Source organism: Primulina huaijiensis, chromosome 1, assembly GCF_012295235.1.
Source record: "Primulina huaijiensis isolate GDHJ02 chromosome 1, ASM1229523v2, whole genome shotgun sequence".
In the NCBI taxonomy this organism is placed as follows: Eukaryota; Viridiplantae; Streptophyta; class Magnoliopsida; order Lamiales; family Gesneriaceae; genus Primulina; species Primulina huaijiensis.
The window spans coordinates 22943557-22959015 of record NC_133306.1 but is presented as its reverse complement, the minus strand read 5'-3'; the positions used below and the strand labels follow the sequence as shown (position 1 = coordinate 22959015).

The 15459-nt window shown below is 30.6% G+C and overlaps 2 protein-coding genes across 3 annotated transcripts; one reads left to right on the top strand and one right to left on the bottom strand.

Annotated features, from left to right (window-relative positions):
• The first annotated feature begins 2822 nt into the window (after nt 1–2822).
• LOC140963583 (protein LITTLE ZIPPER 3-like) lies at nt 2823–3715 on the top strand. 2 transcript variants are annotated; one of them, XM_073423001.1, is made up of 2 exons: nt 2823–2915; nt 3263–3715. In XM_073423001.1, the coding sequence occupies exon 2, from the start codon at nt 3265–3267 to the stop codon at nt 3484–3486; it is 222 nt and encodes a 73-aa protein (XP_073279102.1). In that variant the 5' UTR covers nt 2823–2915; nt 3263–3264; the 3' UTR covers nt 3487–3715. The 2 variants fall into 2 exon arrangements, with proteins under 2 accessions (XP_073279102.1, XP_073279173.1); XM_073423072.1 differs by lacking the exon at nt 2823–2915 and adding an exon at nt 2925–3176.
• Nucleotides 3716–13312: 9597 nt separating this feature from the next.
• Nucleotides 13313–14481, bottom strand: LOC140985782 (protein SELF-PRUNING-like). Its single transcript, XM_073453711.1, has 4 exons — nt 14251–14481; nt 14085–14146; nt 13820–13860; nt 13313–13700 (listed from the first exon to the last, which is right to left on the bottom strand). The coding sequence occupies exons 1-4, from the start codon at nt 14446–14448 to the stop codon at nt 13480–13482; spliced, it is 522 nt and encodes a 173-aa protein (XP_073309812.1). The 5' UTR covers nt 14449–14481; the 3' UTR covers nt 13313–13479.
• Between the last annotated feature and the right edge of the window lie 978 nt (nt 14482–15459).

Below are 15459 nucleotides of genomic sequence, written 5' to 3'. Positions count from 1 at the left end.
ATATAAATAAACAAATGACCCAAACCAAACAAAATAGAATGGATGAGGTGTGTGGGGGGTGGTGAGATGATTGTTGCTCAATTCGGTTCGGACCATTCCAAACCATCATTGCAAATCTTCCAGCGGCCTAGCCTTACACCACCTTTCTCATTGGGGGCNTTAAATTTGCATAAAAAGATGTCATCACATGTATCAATAATGCCCAATGGGATCGAATTGAATTATTGTTATTGCAATCATCCCTCAACCGTGTATATGTGTCATTATTAGATTGAACAAACTCAATTGGATATGAATATTGGATATATAGGATTGCTACTCTAATTGAATTAAAAAAAAAAGTATTCAAGTTTTTTTAAAATTTATTTTTAGAACAAGTAAATTATTCTAAAGATTTATATCTTTGTCGATGACTTGAACGTCGAAAGATTTCCAACGAAAATAAATTGTAATACTCTTTTGAGTTTTAGATTAAGTAGTGATAAAAAAATATGATGTATTATTTTATTTATTTATGAATATGGGCAACATAATGAGAATACATGTAGATATTGTAGGAAACATGATGAGCACTCAATTGGGATGAATGAATGGTGTTTATGACTTTAGACATCCAAAAATCTTTTGCCCCCAAAACAAAACCACTTTCAAGAATCATCAAAGGAACCTACCTACCAGCTTTTGCTCACTTCAAATGGCTGCGAAAAAAGCGTGAAAAAAAAAAATAATTTAATAAAGACGTTCTAGACCATCATCAACACGCTTTTAATTTGCCATCATTTGGATCTTCAGACCTAATTTAATTAAAGAATCCCATCTAATAATAACCCCTTTCTTGTAACACGCTTTTGTTCTATTTTTGATTGGGAACAACATAATTTTCTTGTCAGACGATAATTAAATTGGAAATTGCAACATAACTGCAAGCAACCTTTTAAATTGGTCTGGGGCAAACGTAATAATAGCATTTATTACATCGTAGTTTTGAATATAAAATAAACAAAGAAAAGAAATTCATTACATTTAATTTTTTTACAGAGGCTTAAACATGGTAAATTTGAATTTTATAATTTTAAAAATTTATTATTTAAACTTTTAAAGTTTTTTGAGATTAAGTTGATCTATAAGCCCTCGAGTGGGTCTGCCTCCTACATATATTGAACCCTGTAAACACTATTTGTTTCAACCTTTGTTCCTTGCAACCAAAACAAAAAGAAGATTAAAAATTTGAGATGGTTTAATGTAAATTTTTTATTTTAAAAGTTAAAAAAAAATTTCATATTTTTTCATTCGAACAGGAAGGTTTCATCTGTTAACTATTGGCCGTTCCTTTAGTTTGCAAAAATAAAGGTAATAGGCATAATTATAGAAATTTTTGTCATATTATAATGATCATAAATTATATTAAAACCAAAAGACCAAGTTTTTGCTAGGACATAAGGTCATTAGTTTTTAACGTATAAACAAGAGTTTTGCTTATGCGAGTTGGTAAGATTTGAAGTGACGTAGATTGATATTTTCCGACTTCGTAAGATCGATTCTCGTGTAAAATGTATTTCTGACTGAAATATTGTGGGATATGTTCTGGGCCGGTATTTGATGTCATCTCTCTTGCTTACTCGTACACATATTTGGATTTACATTTTCATCCGAATCAAATGACCTCTTGCTCATATAGAGGGTTTGATCACCATCCATAAACCTTTTAAATAATATCGAAAAGAACTTTCCAAAACAATATCCAACATAATAACATTCCAAATTTGAAATTTTTAGTACGATGTAATAAATGACGAACCACATGAAGTACACTAGAAATAATGTAATTTGATGAATAAAATACATATAAAGTATGATTTTGAATTTCTATAAATATGTATTTCCTAGGAAACAAACTCCCCGGCATGGCACATAAGCCGCACCATGTTTCAACATACGGTAGCTAAAGTGGTATATTGTGTGAAATAATGTATAAAAAAATGATTTTTAAAGCTAACTAGCCAAAATTATAATTTTGTAAATCATAATTTATATTTTATGAACTTCAAAATCAAGTAGAAATAATGACATCATAAACTATATTATACAATAGATGGAATGTTTGACTAATTTCATGATAAGACAGACAATTAACATGAATATTATTTTCATTAATATTTTTAAAAATAATGGCATCTATTTAATATNCCCTTCTGAAATCCCCAAAACACCCTTGTTCTACTCAATGAAATGACGGAAAAGCCCATGCCAACCATGCAATAAAATCATCATTCACATGATGCCATCCCCTAAAATACCTCATCATAATACTCATAGCAAAATGGAAGGGCGCACATTAATTAATCCTCCGTTCACTTCTTACACATGCATGATTATTGTGGCACAAGCCAGAGTAAAGAAGGGGCCAACCTACCCCACCCCATTCCCCGGCCTACTCATTATATATATATATATATACACACACACACACACACACACACACACACACACACACACACACGATCATTCGATATATAAATTATATTCAGCAACCCCGAAAAACTCGAAAAAAATATAGAAATCCTTATACAAAATAACTCACCCTGAGGCCCGATCTAGTGAAACTTGCATGAATCTTCAAGTTTCACCGAATTTCAGCCATTGAGATTATCAAAATGATGGAATTGTTGAACTAAATGAGACTATTGGGTAAGCCAAATGATCCTCTCACACCTTATAGGGTTCCTTGTGATACCACCAAACCCCCTACCCTACTTCCTTGTGCATGTCAAGATTTTCTCGCCCCACCTTTTTGCTCTATATATACACCAGTGCACTTACACTTAGCTACTCACTCAACCAAACAGAATTACTTTCCATTGTTTTCTGTCAATTCAAGAAGAAAATACTCTTCCCCTTGTGCTAACTTTGAAAAGGTGATCTTTTTAGTAAACTCAACCGAACAAGTATAGGCCCCCACCACTTTCTCTCTGTCTCCCAGCTTTCTTTCACCAACAAGGCTAGACAATGCCACTTTTAAATTTCTGCAATGTATTTGTAAAGTTGGGGAATATTGATTTCTTGTTCTTGTTCTATTTCGATTAATCAAATTCTCAACCCTCTTTCTCTCATGTTTCATGGGATATTAATTTAATGGGATTTTAGGAAAATATAAGCTCTTTTTGGGCCAGTACAATGTGAGCCAAGCAGCCAAAAGAAATCCGTTGAATCTGTTTGTTTAAACGTTAATACCACGCTGAGTTATCTTGTTTCTTGTTGACAGAAATGGAGAAGTTCAACTCGAAGCTGTACCTGGAGAACTGCTACATCATGCAGGAGAACGAGAAGCTGAGGAAAACGGCTGAGCTGCTAAACCAGGAGAACCAAGCCCTTCTTATTGAGCTCAAGAAGAAGCTCGCCGCCGCCGCCTCCGCCTCCGCCTCCAGCAGTTCAATCCCTGATCTCAACCTATCCGCCTCCAAGTCCGGCAAGTCATCCAAAAATTAAGATTCGGACGTGCCGTAGACCCCACAGTCGTTAGAAGATTAAAGAAATAGTCGGAGGAAACAAGTGTTAGAAGTGTCTGGTCCTAGAACCTGTTACGTAGGATGAAATGTACGTAGTTTCCGATCGTTAAGGTTTTTTGTTAAATTCCTTTTTTATTTTTTGCGTGGGGGAAATTGTGAACTTGTATTAGTCTGCTGATTAATATCAGCCAAGAAATATATATTAATGTTTATTATTAATCATGTCTCACTCTGTCTTCCTTCTGTTTCCCTATGAAATTACTCATCAGTTGCATATATATATACGGGTAAAGTCGATGAAATGGTGCTCATTATTAAATATAATTTTTTTTAATCACCATTATATTGCGGCCGCCACGCCTATTTGACATATTGGCATGTTATTCTCGAATTTGACAGTGTTCCGGAAACTTCCCCCCCTCCCCAAATACAAACAGAAAGCATGCATGCTTACCAATCTTTGATGGAAAAAATCAACGGCTCTGAATTTACGGTACGTAAACTACAGACCATAATATTTAAAGAGGTACTTTGCATGTGAAATTTAAATTAAAACGAAACACTCTATCTGATAAAATATGACCATTCCTATTGTCGAAAGGAATCGGTGAAAATCCAAACTAAATTTGGTTTTTTCTAGTTTATAATTGGTTTATTTTTTATTTAATAATAATAATTATGAAATTTAATTTATTCTAATTGAAATTTATTTTTTAAAATTTCGGTGCTCTGGAAATCACAAAACTATAGCAAAGTTTGTATCATACTAACTAATGTCAATCAAATAATTTAAATAATACGATTTTTTTGGAGAATTAAATAAGTACGATTTTAGTCTCATGTATGCGTTCAATACCTTATAATCTTTATGATTGCTTGAAATAATTTAAATTATTTTTAAGAGAAATTTATGTTAGGATCAAATACAATCAAAATATGAAATTAGGATTATTGTACAAATTAAAAGATTGAAGTTTCACTGTAATTTAACGAGGCCATTCTAGTTTGGGTTTTAGTATTGAAGGCCCGGTCTCTCTCATATTTGTGTCGACACCCAACACTTTTTTTATACAAGATCTCTTTGTCAAATCGTTTTATTGATTAATTTTGTTAAATAGATCATTTATTTGATTGGACTCATAAAAACACACTTTTACTGTAAATATATTAATTTCACTCTAAATAAAGATCAGATCGATTTGTCTAACTCAATAGAGGATCCTATGTATGTTGCCAGTGGTCCAAAAAATTTACGCGTATTAATTTTTGGATTAATTGATTAGCTCGAGTAGCTCAATTTTGAAATAATAAAATATTATTGAGTTTAAAATTTTAGTTCAGATACCTCAATATTTCTAATTCCACAATTAATCTCACTTAAATAAAGTTGTGAGACATATCACAAAACACTTGCTCCACCTTAAATATATGTTATTACTTTCTTTTTTTTAGATTTTTGGTTATCTGATAACGATAATAAAAATAATAATAAAAGAAAAGGATACAAAAAATGGCTTGTCGAAGAGATTCTGTACCGGAGGATCTAATCAAAAGAGATGTCTTCAAAATTAAAACAAAGAAGTCAATGTTAGGGTTCATGTCAATTTTTAAAACTTAACATTATACATATAATCTAACGGACATGACATGGATCACGTCATTCAGGTTGACCAACAAACTGAACTCCCTATCTGTACCATGATTATCCCACATCTACTTGGAATTTCGTGGCAAAAATACATATTTCTTTNAATTTATCTATTTTCACGTGGATTAATTATGACATGAGATCCGAACCAAAACATGATATTTTAAATTTTAAAATTCGAAAAATTATGTTGCCCGTAAAGTTTATTTTGTTAAAAAAAAAAGAAAGAAAGAAAAATTTCCAAAAATATTTGGTCAAAATTCTTATTCAAATAGGCTTCTTCGAAACCAACAAAGGCCTATCTATATTATTGCCTATGCTTGATTGAGCATCCTCATCAAATCTTTAGTAATCAAATAGTATCTCACGCATCATTTCCTCTCCAATTTAAATCCCTCATTCGCAAAAATTTGTAGCGTAATGAATATTCACGGTGTACTCTTGAACCCACCCTTAGATCATAATTTATTTTATTGTTGGACATAAGGAAAAGACAGTGCAGCCTAGGATAACATTATTTTATTACATTTAAATATGTATAGCAAGAGTTATTTAGATTACGCTTATAATTTTTTTGTTTTTGTTTTTATTATTATTTCTCTCCTTCAGTGTACGAAAAGGCAGAAAAACCCACAAACTAAATTAACCTAAAATATTTTATACAATTAAATTTTCTCCATGTTTTAATAAAAAATAATGGTAGTGTTATTAAATTTTACAGCGTAATATATGATTGCAATTTCTAGGAAAATCCGAGGCATTGACGAAATCTTCTGGAAATATATGATTTGCAATGAATACAGATTGGAAATATGAGTTCCTTCGACACGGAATGAATCATGATGGGAGTTTTAAATTATTATTTAATTTTCATTAATTAATGTTTTGGCAATCATCATATGTTTTTTGAACAATATGGGACACTGCCGTCATTTATTCATGTTGTGTTTTCTCTTTGTTTTTGCAGACTCCATAGTCAACACTCCCACTCCATCGATCCATGCATTATTTGAAAACATAATAATTATAACTAGTGCAAGAAAGACAGAAAACTAGTGAAATCAGATCCAAAATTTGCTAAAAATATTGAAATAAATAAATTAAATAATTATTGAAACCAACTTCCCCCAGATTTTTTATGATATGTATTTTCTTGATTTATTTGAAATTTTGTATAAATATAAATTTGTTTAAATTTTATAAACTATTTAAGTTTCGAAAAGTTTATATTTACTTTGAAATGGTCTTGTACTAAGTTAAATTTCAAATGTAAATAAAGTATATCACGCATAAACTAAAACTTAAAAAGTTGCTAATTTCTATTAAAATAATTTTTTTTTGTCCCAGTTTAAGCTTAAAATAAAACTTAAAGATTTAATTATTAAAAATAGTTGATTTCTCCTATGTTCTCTTCGTATATAAACTTCAAATCCACGTGTGCTAATATTTATTTGATTTTGGATTTATTATATATTATTATTTATATGCATTAATCCATGAAAAACAAATATTGCACATATTGACACTACAAGAAAAAAGGCCTACGACAACGGTTTTTCCCCGTTGTCGTAGGCCTTTTAAAACCGTTGTTAGAAGCCCTGTGGTTAAAGGGTGTGCTCAAAGACAACGGTGAAAAACCGTTGTCGTAGACGTCTAAAGACGACGGTGAAAAACCGTTGTCGTAGGTATATAAAGCCGTTGTTAAAGGTCCTGTGGTTAAAGAATTTGTTAAAAGACAACGGTTGTAGAGAGTTGTGGTAGTTACAATTTGCGACGGTTTTAAAAAACCGTCGCAAATTAAATCGCGACAGACATCATCGTTAACCATCGCGAAAATTAGCGACGGTCGTAATTTAAACTGTCGCTAAATAGCGACGGTTTAATATACCGTCGCTACATTTAGCGACAGTGTTTTATAAACTTCGTCGCTAATTTTAGCGACGGTTTTGTATGCTTTCCGTCGCTAATTTATTCAGTAAAATAAAAAAAAATTCACTTTTAATATTTTAATAAATATAAAAAAACTCACAATCTAATATACAGACTATATTTTTGATTTATCGTCGAAAATACTATATTTTTTATTTTAAAAATTTATTAAATTTTAAAGAGAAAATCGAAACTAAAATTGTGTAAGGGAGAAAAATTTTAAGTGTTGTGAAGTGGTATGGTAGAAAATGGACCGAGGGTGGGGATATTTATAGACAGTTTATGACAGTTTTGACTATAACTGTCGCAATTTGCGACGGTTAATTTTCTAACTGTCGCCGATTTAAAATTAGCGACGGTTTTACAAGAACTGTCGCTATATTTAGCGACGGATATTAAAAAACTGTCGCTAAATATAGCGACGGTTAGGTATAAACCGTCGCTGATTTTAGTTCAGCGACGGTATTACCAAAACTGTCGCTAAAATTAGCGACGGTTTTAAAATTACCGTCGCTAAATTTAGCGACAATTCTTGTAAAACCGTCGCTATGTTTACATCGGCGACGGTGTTACTTAAAAACAGTCGCTAAATTCAGCGACGGTTGTACTTTAACCGTCGTAAGATTTAAATTAGGGACGGTATAATATAACCGTCGCTAATTTAGCGACAGATTTAACTTAAACGGTCGCAAAATGTAATATTGACAACAAATTTATAGAAAAACCAGTTGAAAGACAACGGTTTTTTATAAACTGTTGTCGTAGCTTGAAGAAAAACGCTAATAGACAACAGTTTTAAAACCGTTGTCTTTGATATCTACGACAACGGTTTTAAAGAAACTGTTGTCTTTGAGCGGATTTTTTTAGGCTACGACAACGGTTTTTGTTAAAACCGTTGTTAAAAGTAAAAACACAACGGTTTTAATAAAAACCGTTGTCTTTGATGTGTTGTTAAAGCTAATTTTTCTTGTAGTATGATATTTAAAATTTTAATCCATTTTTCTTCCTTTAATAGATTTTATTTATTATACTATTCATTAAAGCCTAAAGGTTCGGAACCTACCACAAGTTTACAACCCTCCAGCCCACTATATTTATATTGGGCTTTTAAGAAAATTTTTGTTAGCTTTGTTTTACTGTCATGTTGGCTTCACGTGAAAACTACCTAGTTTACACAACACTATTATACAGAATTTATTTCAAATATAAAATTATAATTGATATTCAAATTTAATGAGTATATATATAAAAAAACTCCCTCGAGATCATCTAACAGATAAATTTTGTGAGATAGATCTCCAAACCCGACCTTATTCATTATAAAGTATTACATTTTATGCTAAAATTACTACTTTTCATTTTAAATATAGATCGGATTATCTCATTTCACGAAAAGAGATACGTGAAACGTTATCACAAAAGATCTTATACGTGTATGTTTGTGTATGTGTGTTTATCTTGTTTGGCACTCAACTACCCAAAGAGCAATGTTTCCCGGAAAAATATTGTATACCAACTTAGCATCTACTTTGAAAATTTCATGAACAAACCTTAATACATTAATCCATAATGCCTGTCGTTTGTTTAACGAACATGATTAATACTACCCGTAATGTACATACATGTATATATAATTTTTTTTATAGTTTTGTTTATTAATCTTTCGCTAATAGAATAAATAAATTATTTTTCATAATTTATTTAAAAAATGTAATTTTTTCACGGCTTTTTCATGTTTTAGTGTATATATCACGTGTAGAATTTACTAGAGAACTTTAAACAATATATTCCCATAAAATTAAATTAAATTAAATTCTGAGCTTCGAGTTATATGTCAACTTCCCATCAGTAGATTACTTTTGGTGAGCTGCCAAATCTCGAAGTACATTAAAAAAATCCAAAGTTATAATATCCAATTAGATAGATTGTTGAAGAATTAAATTCCTAACACAATCTCCGCCTTCAACCAACCCCACAACTTCACACTACATATACTTTGAAAACAACAAATTTTAACAAATCAATTCCATTAATCTCAATAGCAAAGCTTCTTTTTCATTCATACATGGCTTTATTTGCTAAATCAAAAGCCAAAAAAATGGAACTCCCACGAAAAAACCAAGCATATAATGTAGAGCAAGACGAAGAAAAAATAGATGAAGACGATCTTTTCGAGATAAATTTAGAGGTGGTAAACAATATACCTCCACCATTTTATTGGGAAAGTTGTTTTACTTCCACAAGAAGCACACTTTTAGCTAATTGTTTGCTGCCGATCACAGACGTCTCGAGGGCGGTACCGATCAAAATGAGGACGAACCAAGATTTACTATCCTTGTCTATTGGATCAATCGGAGATCACAAGTCTTCATCTCTTCTAGGCGCTTTCGCATGGCATGCAATATGTAGCAAAAAGAAAAGGACTTGATTCGAATGTCAGCATGTTTAATCGAGAGTTCTCCTTCAAAATTAATTAATATTGTCATTTTCGCAAGTTAGAGTTTGTTTTCCTAAGAAAATTAATGGTTTACCGACATTGATTTAAAAAAGAAACATTAGGCCATCCACAATAGTAAACGTATTTCCTCAAAATATTTGTGGGTTCCATAGTCCACATCATCAATCAAATATTTCACTACTCAGATATCTCACATTTCACAATCAAATATCTCAACAATCAAATATTTATGGGTCTCACTGTCACTTCAATTATATCTTTTATTTTCATTCAAATAAAATAACTAATAGTTTTATAATAAATCATTTCACCACTTTAATTAATTTCATCTATTACTTAGTATTATATTTTTATTCAAATATAAAATTAGAAATTTTACATGAACGTTTACATTTAATTTTAAAAAATTAAATATAATTTTAAAAAAAAACCTGGAGCGAGAGGGGCCCGCTGCAGGGTATCTGATGCGCATGTGCTGTACGCGCACGTTCCTTCTTACAGCGTGAATCTCATGCTTAAAAAAAATAAACAATAACCGGTTACAATGTAACCGGTTAAAAATTAGGCACAAACTCCTAGACGTTCCAATGGTGAATATGGAGTATTTGGAGTTATTTTGATGACATGGCACAAGAAATCACCGTTACTGTGGTTGCCCATATTATAACATAACATAGGTTAAAAAGTTGGGGATTCTGCGTTGGCCTATGCTGCCCATTAGGCTGCTTCCCCTATCAGATCCTCCCACGGTAGCTCTTACACCCGTGGTTGCTAGCTAATAGATACTTGGAATATACTCAAAAAGTATTTATAAATATTAATTTCTCTAGAAAATCAGTCTCTCAAGCTAGAAGCGGGGAAAAAAATACTGATTGTTCCGGTATATAATATTTATCGTACCGCAAAATAACACACATATCTAATTTAGCGATATATCGAATATTTCGGTACAATTTTGGTATCGATATCGGTATCGGTATCGATATAAAATTTTAAAAATTTCGATATCCGAAATACTGATTTTTTTATTTTAAAAATTATAATATAATGTTGTTGAGCTCACTTACTCTTTCAATTCTAATTTTTTGTGTTGGGTTTTTTAGCTTTTTTGTGATGAGAATAACACAATATTCTAAAATTTTCGATATACACGATATTATACCGATAGCATACCAAAATTTCTTGGTAAAAAAACGGTATGGAATTTATGTTATCGAAATTTTTTGGTAAGAACGATATGAAACTTATGTCATACCGAAATTTCGGTACGGTATATGTATTCATTTTTCTTTTCGGAGCAGTATACGATATTATTTTGAAAAATCGGTATATCGTAACAAACCAGGTCTACTCAAGGCAGTAATGACAAAAATAGAACACGATTTTTTAAGAAATCCGCAACTCATTAGTTCAAATATTAATGTTTGTCTAAAATATAACAAAATAATATATTTTTTGCGAACATGGATGAAAAGTTTATTACAAAATCATGATAAATATGAAAATTAAACGAGATATTTATGTATTCAAAAAATAGCATGTAGAAAATAAGGTAATAACATTAATTTTGTTTGGCGTACAGGGATGAAAAACTTGGTCGGGAAAACAAAATAAACTTACTATGCATTTGGTAGGTCAGTATGTACAGCTCCTGATTCTGGCAAATCATTAGGTGCCTAGTTTTACAAGTACTATTGCCTTGAAATATGCCAAAGATTTAGACGGTAATATAATTGGAAAATTGCTGCTTTTTTTGACTTTTAAAAAAGTGCAAAGCTCCTTCGTGACCACGGGTAGCTAGGTTTTAAACATGGGGGGATGAATATGAAAAATAAATTGCTTATTCGCCGTACAAGATTTTTTTCAAAACATATAATCACTAATTTTAACTGAAATAATGGTAATATTTTTTTTTTTGACATTTTAATTCATCTATAAATAAAAATATATTAATCATTATTTAATTTTACCTATAAACGAATGTTGATGAGAAAAAAATCAACTCACAAATATCTAACGTAAAGATGCATTTATAATATTATATAACATACCATATGTATCCAATAATATATGCTACAAAATATTTAATAATAAAACCAAAAAATTAATGAAATAAAAATTAAGAAAACTATAATAATATTTTTACGTGAAAAACAAGCTTAAAAAAAATTAATTTTCGAAATTTAACTTTAAGATTTAACCCCTGACGAATTTTTAATGATGCTTTATTCAATTAATATGCCAAGTTGTATAATTAAAATAAATCCTATATTTCCTCTAGTAAATGCATCCAATTTAAATTACTTAGACCTCAGTTGAGAATTTCACACACAAAAAATTTGGACCAGGATCCTCTGCCGTGACATCCCCACAGTAGGAGATACTGTGCCACAAAGTTTTTTGTTTTAAAGCTTTTATATATATTTTTTTAATTTTTTTTTCATTTTTTTTCATTTTTTGTTTTAATCTTTCTTTTACTTTCACTTAAAATTTTCATTTTAAATATTTTTTTTGCTCTTTTTAAAATATATTATAACTTTTTTCTATTTTTGATATTTTATTTACCTCGTTTGTTTTGAAATTAAAACATATTTTATGTTTCAATTTTAGTTCTTTTTGCATACTTGATTCGTCCATTTTCATCTATAGTCGAACAAAATTAAAATTTGTGTTTGTTTTCGTCATCAATCAATTCTACCAAAAAACATCGAATTTTCTTTAATGTGGTAAACACTTGGTTCTACAAATAAGAAATAGGGAAAAAAATTATAATATATTTTAGAAGGAACAAAATATATTTAAAAATAACAATTTTGAGTGGGAGTAAAAAAAAGATTAAAACAAAAAATCCAAAAAAATGATAAAAAAAAATTAAAAATATATATATACAAATTTTTTTTAAAAAAATTTGTGGCACAACATCCTCTACCATGAGGATCTATTGAAAGTAGAAGTGAAAGACCAGAGTTCTCCAGCGCTTGTGAGACTCAATGTTGGGATCCTGGTCCAAAAAATTTATGTAAATATAAACCATAAAGCTCATTGCGCCGAAAACTTGTCAACCCATCTTGTCTTTTCAGGGCCAAAATTCAAAGAAAGCACAATAAATAATAAATAAATTAATAAATATGCATGTAGCATATACACACATAAATCATGGGTCTTGGCTGGGCTTGAGCTAGTCCAAACCCAGAATAGTGATCTGTCTGTGTTCGTGATTGTAAATCTTTGTTCACATTTGTCGACGTTATATTTGATGTTCTAAATCATATTATACTTTACTCAAATAAGTCTAATTTGCAAAAATTATTAAAAAGCAAATTAACTAAACACCAAAAAAATAAAATAAATCACACAAAAAACATTGGATTAATCTATTTTTAATTTTAAAAAAACATCAATATATTGTTTTAATCATTTTCTTCTCAAATATTTTGCAAGGGATTTTCAGCTCATTATATTCCAAGCAACCCTTTTTAAAAAAACATCAATATATGGCTTGATTATGTTCATTATAGTGTATATATGTAGCTCAACTTTGAAAATCGATCATTCATTTTGGTGAAATTATTCACAAATCGAGCTTATTAAAAGGATTTATATATGTTGTTCGACTTTGAAATTTCATAATTCCCCTGCATATAACCTAGCTAGCTTTATGACACTCTACGTGCAACCTTAGATTTTGCTTTTTATTATTATTATTATTATTACAGAGCATTAACATGATGTATATATAACAAAGAATAATAATTTGTAACAATTATTTATAACAATGATAACAATTTACATATTTTTAGTGGTGCATTACATGCCTAGCAACATTTGATCGATGTTTGATCAGACGACGAGGGCCCCTTTATTATGTTGATAGATATGATATCAAAATATACGTAAATATGGCCGAGGATCGGAGAGGTAGGTATGGTTGGTGACGGTCAGCGAGTTCTGGCTGCAGTTTCCCGCTGTGCGTTGAAGAATACGGCGGCGACAGGAAGGCCCAGTTCGTTTTCTGCCGCGAAAACGCGAGTGCTGAAGTAATTTCTTGAAGTAGGGAGATTCTTTACTGTTAGCCTTCCTTTCTGTTTGAACAGGACGAACACGAACCTGTGGATTCCTATATGTGGCTTTGGAATTTCATAGCTCGCCACTTCTTTTCCTGATATATATATATATACACACATATATGAATTAAACCAAGATGAAATTTTCAAGATCTCTAATAAAGAGGCTTTGTTCGTTTCGTATAATATGTAACTCTCACACAAAGAATCTTACCAAATGTGACATTTGTTGTGCCTGGAATGTCTGTCACTAACCTGTAACACATGGATATACCAACTATATATAATTCTAACAAGAATTAACATATATAATGACTAACGGTTTCTTCCGTAAAATAAGTTACAACCCATTTGAAAAAAATTGTCGAAATAAATTTTTTTCAACTTTTTGTGACATTTTTATTCTTCAGAAACATTTTGGTTCGATTTTCGAATACGAGCATAACAAAACGTTTGTTCGTCCGTTCCGGTATATGTACCATTGGAGGTGTTCACGAAGATAAGGATCGCTTGGGCCGGGGACGTCAGGGTCAGTCAAAACCTACAGCACAAATACATCGAGCGAGCATACGTAAAATGTAATATTCGTTCCCCAAAAAAAGAAGAAGTAAACTTATTGAAATGAAAAGTTATTTACGTACGTACCAAAGTGTAAAAAGTTCTCAAATCACCACCTAGAATCTCAACACTTGGTGTGTGTGTAAGTGCAGAAGGAAAGAATTCATGGCCATTGTAGACTTGTTTATTGGCATAAGAGACTCTCATATTAACAGTTGGAGTGAAGGATTCAAGGACATCACCTATCACTCTCCCAACCATAAGTGGCTCTAAATTTCTTGCCATAATGATAGTTTATAAATTAATGGCCAAGAAGTAATTGACTGGTACACTTCTTATGTGACTGTGAAAGAGAATACCTCTATGTATATATATATATATAGAGTGTGTTGTTACATTTTTAAACTCTTATTTTTAGTACATCGAGTTTTGTATATAAAAGGAACGATGATCATGAAAGGAAGCATATCTCAGGCTAAAGTGACTGTATGTCATAATAAGGGAAACTGCAATATTACTCTTATATATTCATTCATATGCGATTTTGAACTTATATGTTATTAAATTTCAATTTTGATTTGCTACTTTTGATATTTTTGTAATTTTAGTATTTTTTTTCCGATCATGATGCTAATGAGCTTCTCCGACATGGCGCTGATGTGTTAAGTCTCATGATATCATCACTTTTTATGAAAAATAATTATAATTGTCAAAAATTGAAAAGTACATTGCTAAAAATCAAATGAGATTATATATAACTAAAATTGTAAAAAAAAACATATATTACAAAAATTTATATTTTTTTTAAACAAGGTATATAAAATAATACGGATGTATAGTTTCAATGATTTGAATTCGCAAAAGAACGTGGCAATAATGTTGGACATATCACTCTTGGCATGTATTCGAATTATAGGTAAAGAAACTGAAGAGACAAATTTAGAAAATGCCAAGTACTGAAAATGGAACGTCAAGTGGAGAACTAAAAACTGACCCCCACACGGTCACACCACCGTCCCATCCATTTTCCTTTCTCTTCTTTATGATTTTTCTGTTCTTGGTTTTGTTTTTTTATCCCCCAATAATAGAAAGAGAATAAATTACTCGCAATAATTATTTTTTATATCAGTGTATCGTCGCACGGTGTGTTCGTACAATTTTGTTATAATTAATTTAGTTTATATTCATATAAAAATAATATCATAATTGTAAAAATTAATGAGTAGTCGTATTAAAATTTGAAATTATAAAATGAAAATAAAAATAAAAAAACTCATACCAAGAAACAAAATTTAT

Excerpts from the sequence above, each read along its gene's own strand:
- LOC140963583 (XM_073423001.1), top strand. The coding sequence starts at position 3,265 with ATGGAGAAGTTCAACTCGAAGCTGTACCTGGAGAACTGCTACATCATG.
- LOC140985782 (XM_073453711.1), bottom strand. The coding sequence starts at position 14,448 with ATGGCAAGAAATTTAGAGCCACTTATGGTTGGGAGAGTGATAGGTGAT. Across the intron at positions 14,147-14,250 it reads TGAGAACTTTTTACACTTTG|GTTTTGACTGACCCTGACGT; the intron begins GTACGTACGTAA and ends TTTGTGCTGTAG. Across the intron at positions 13,701-13,819 it reads CACAACAAATGTCACATTTG|GAAAAGAAGTGGCGAGCTAT; the intron begins GTAAGATTCTTT and ends TATATATATCAG.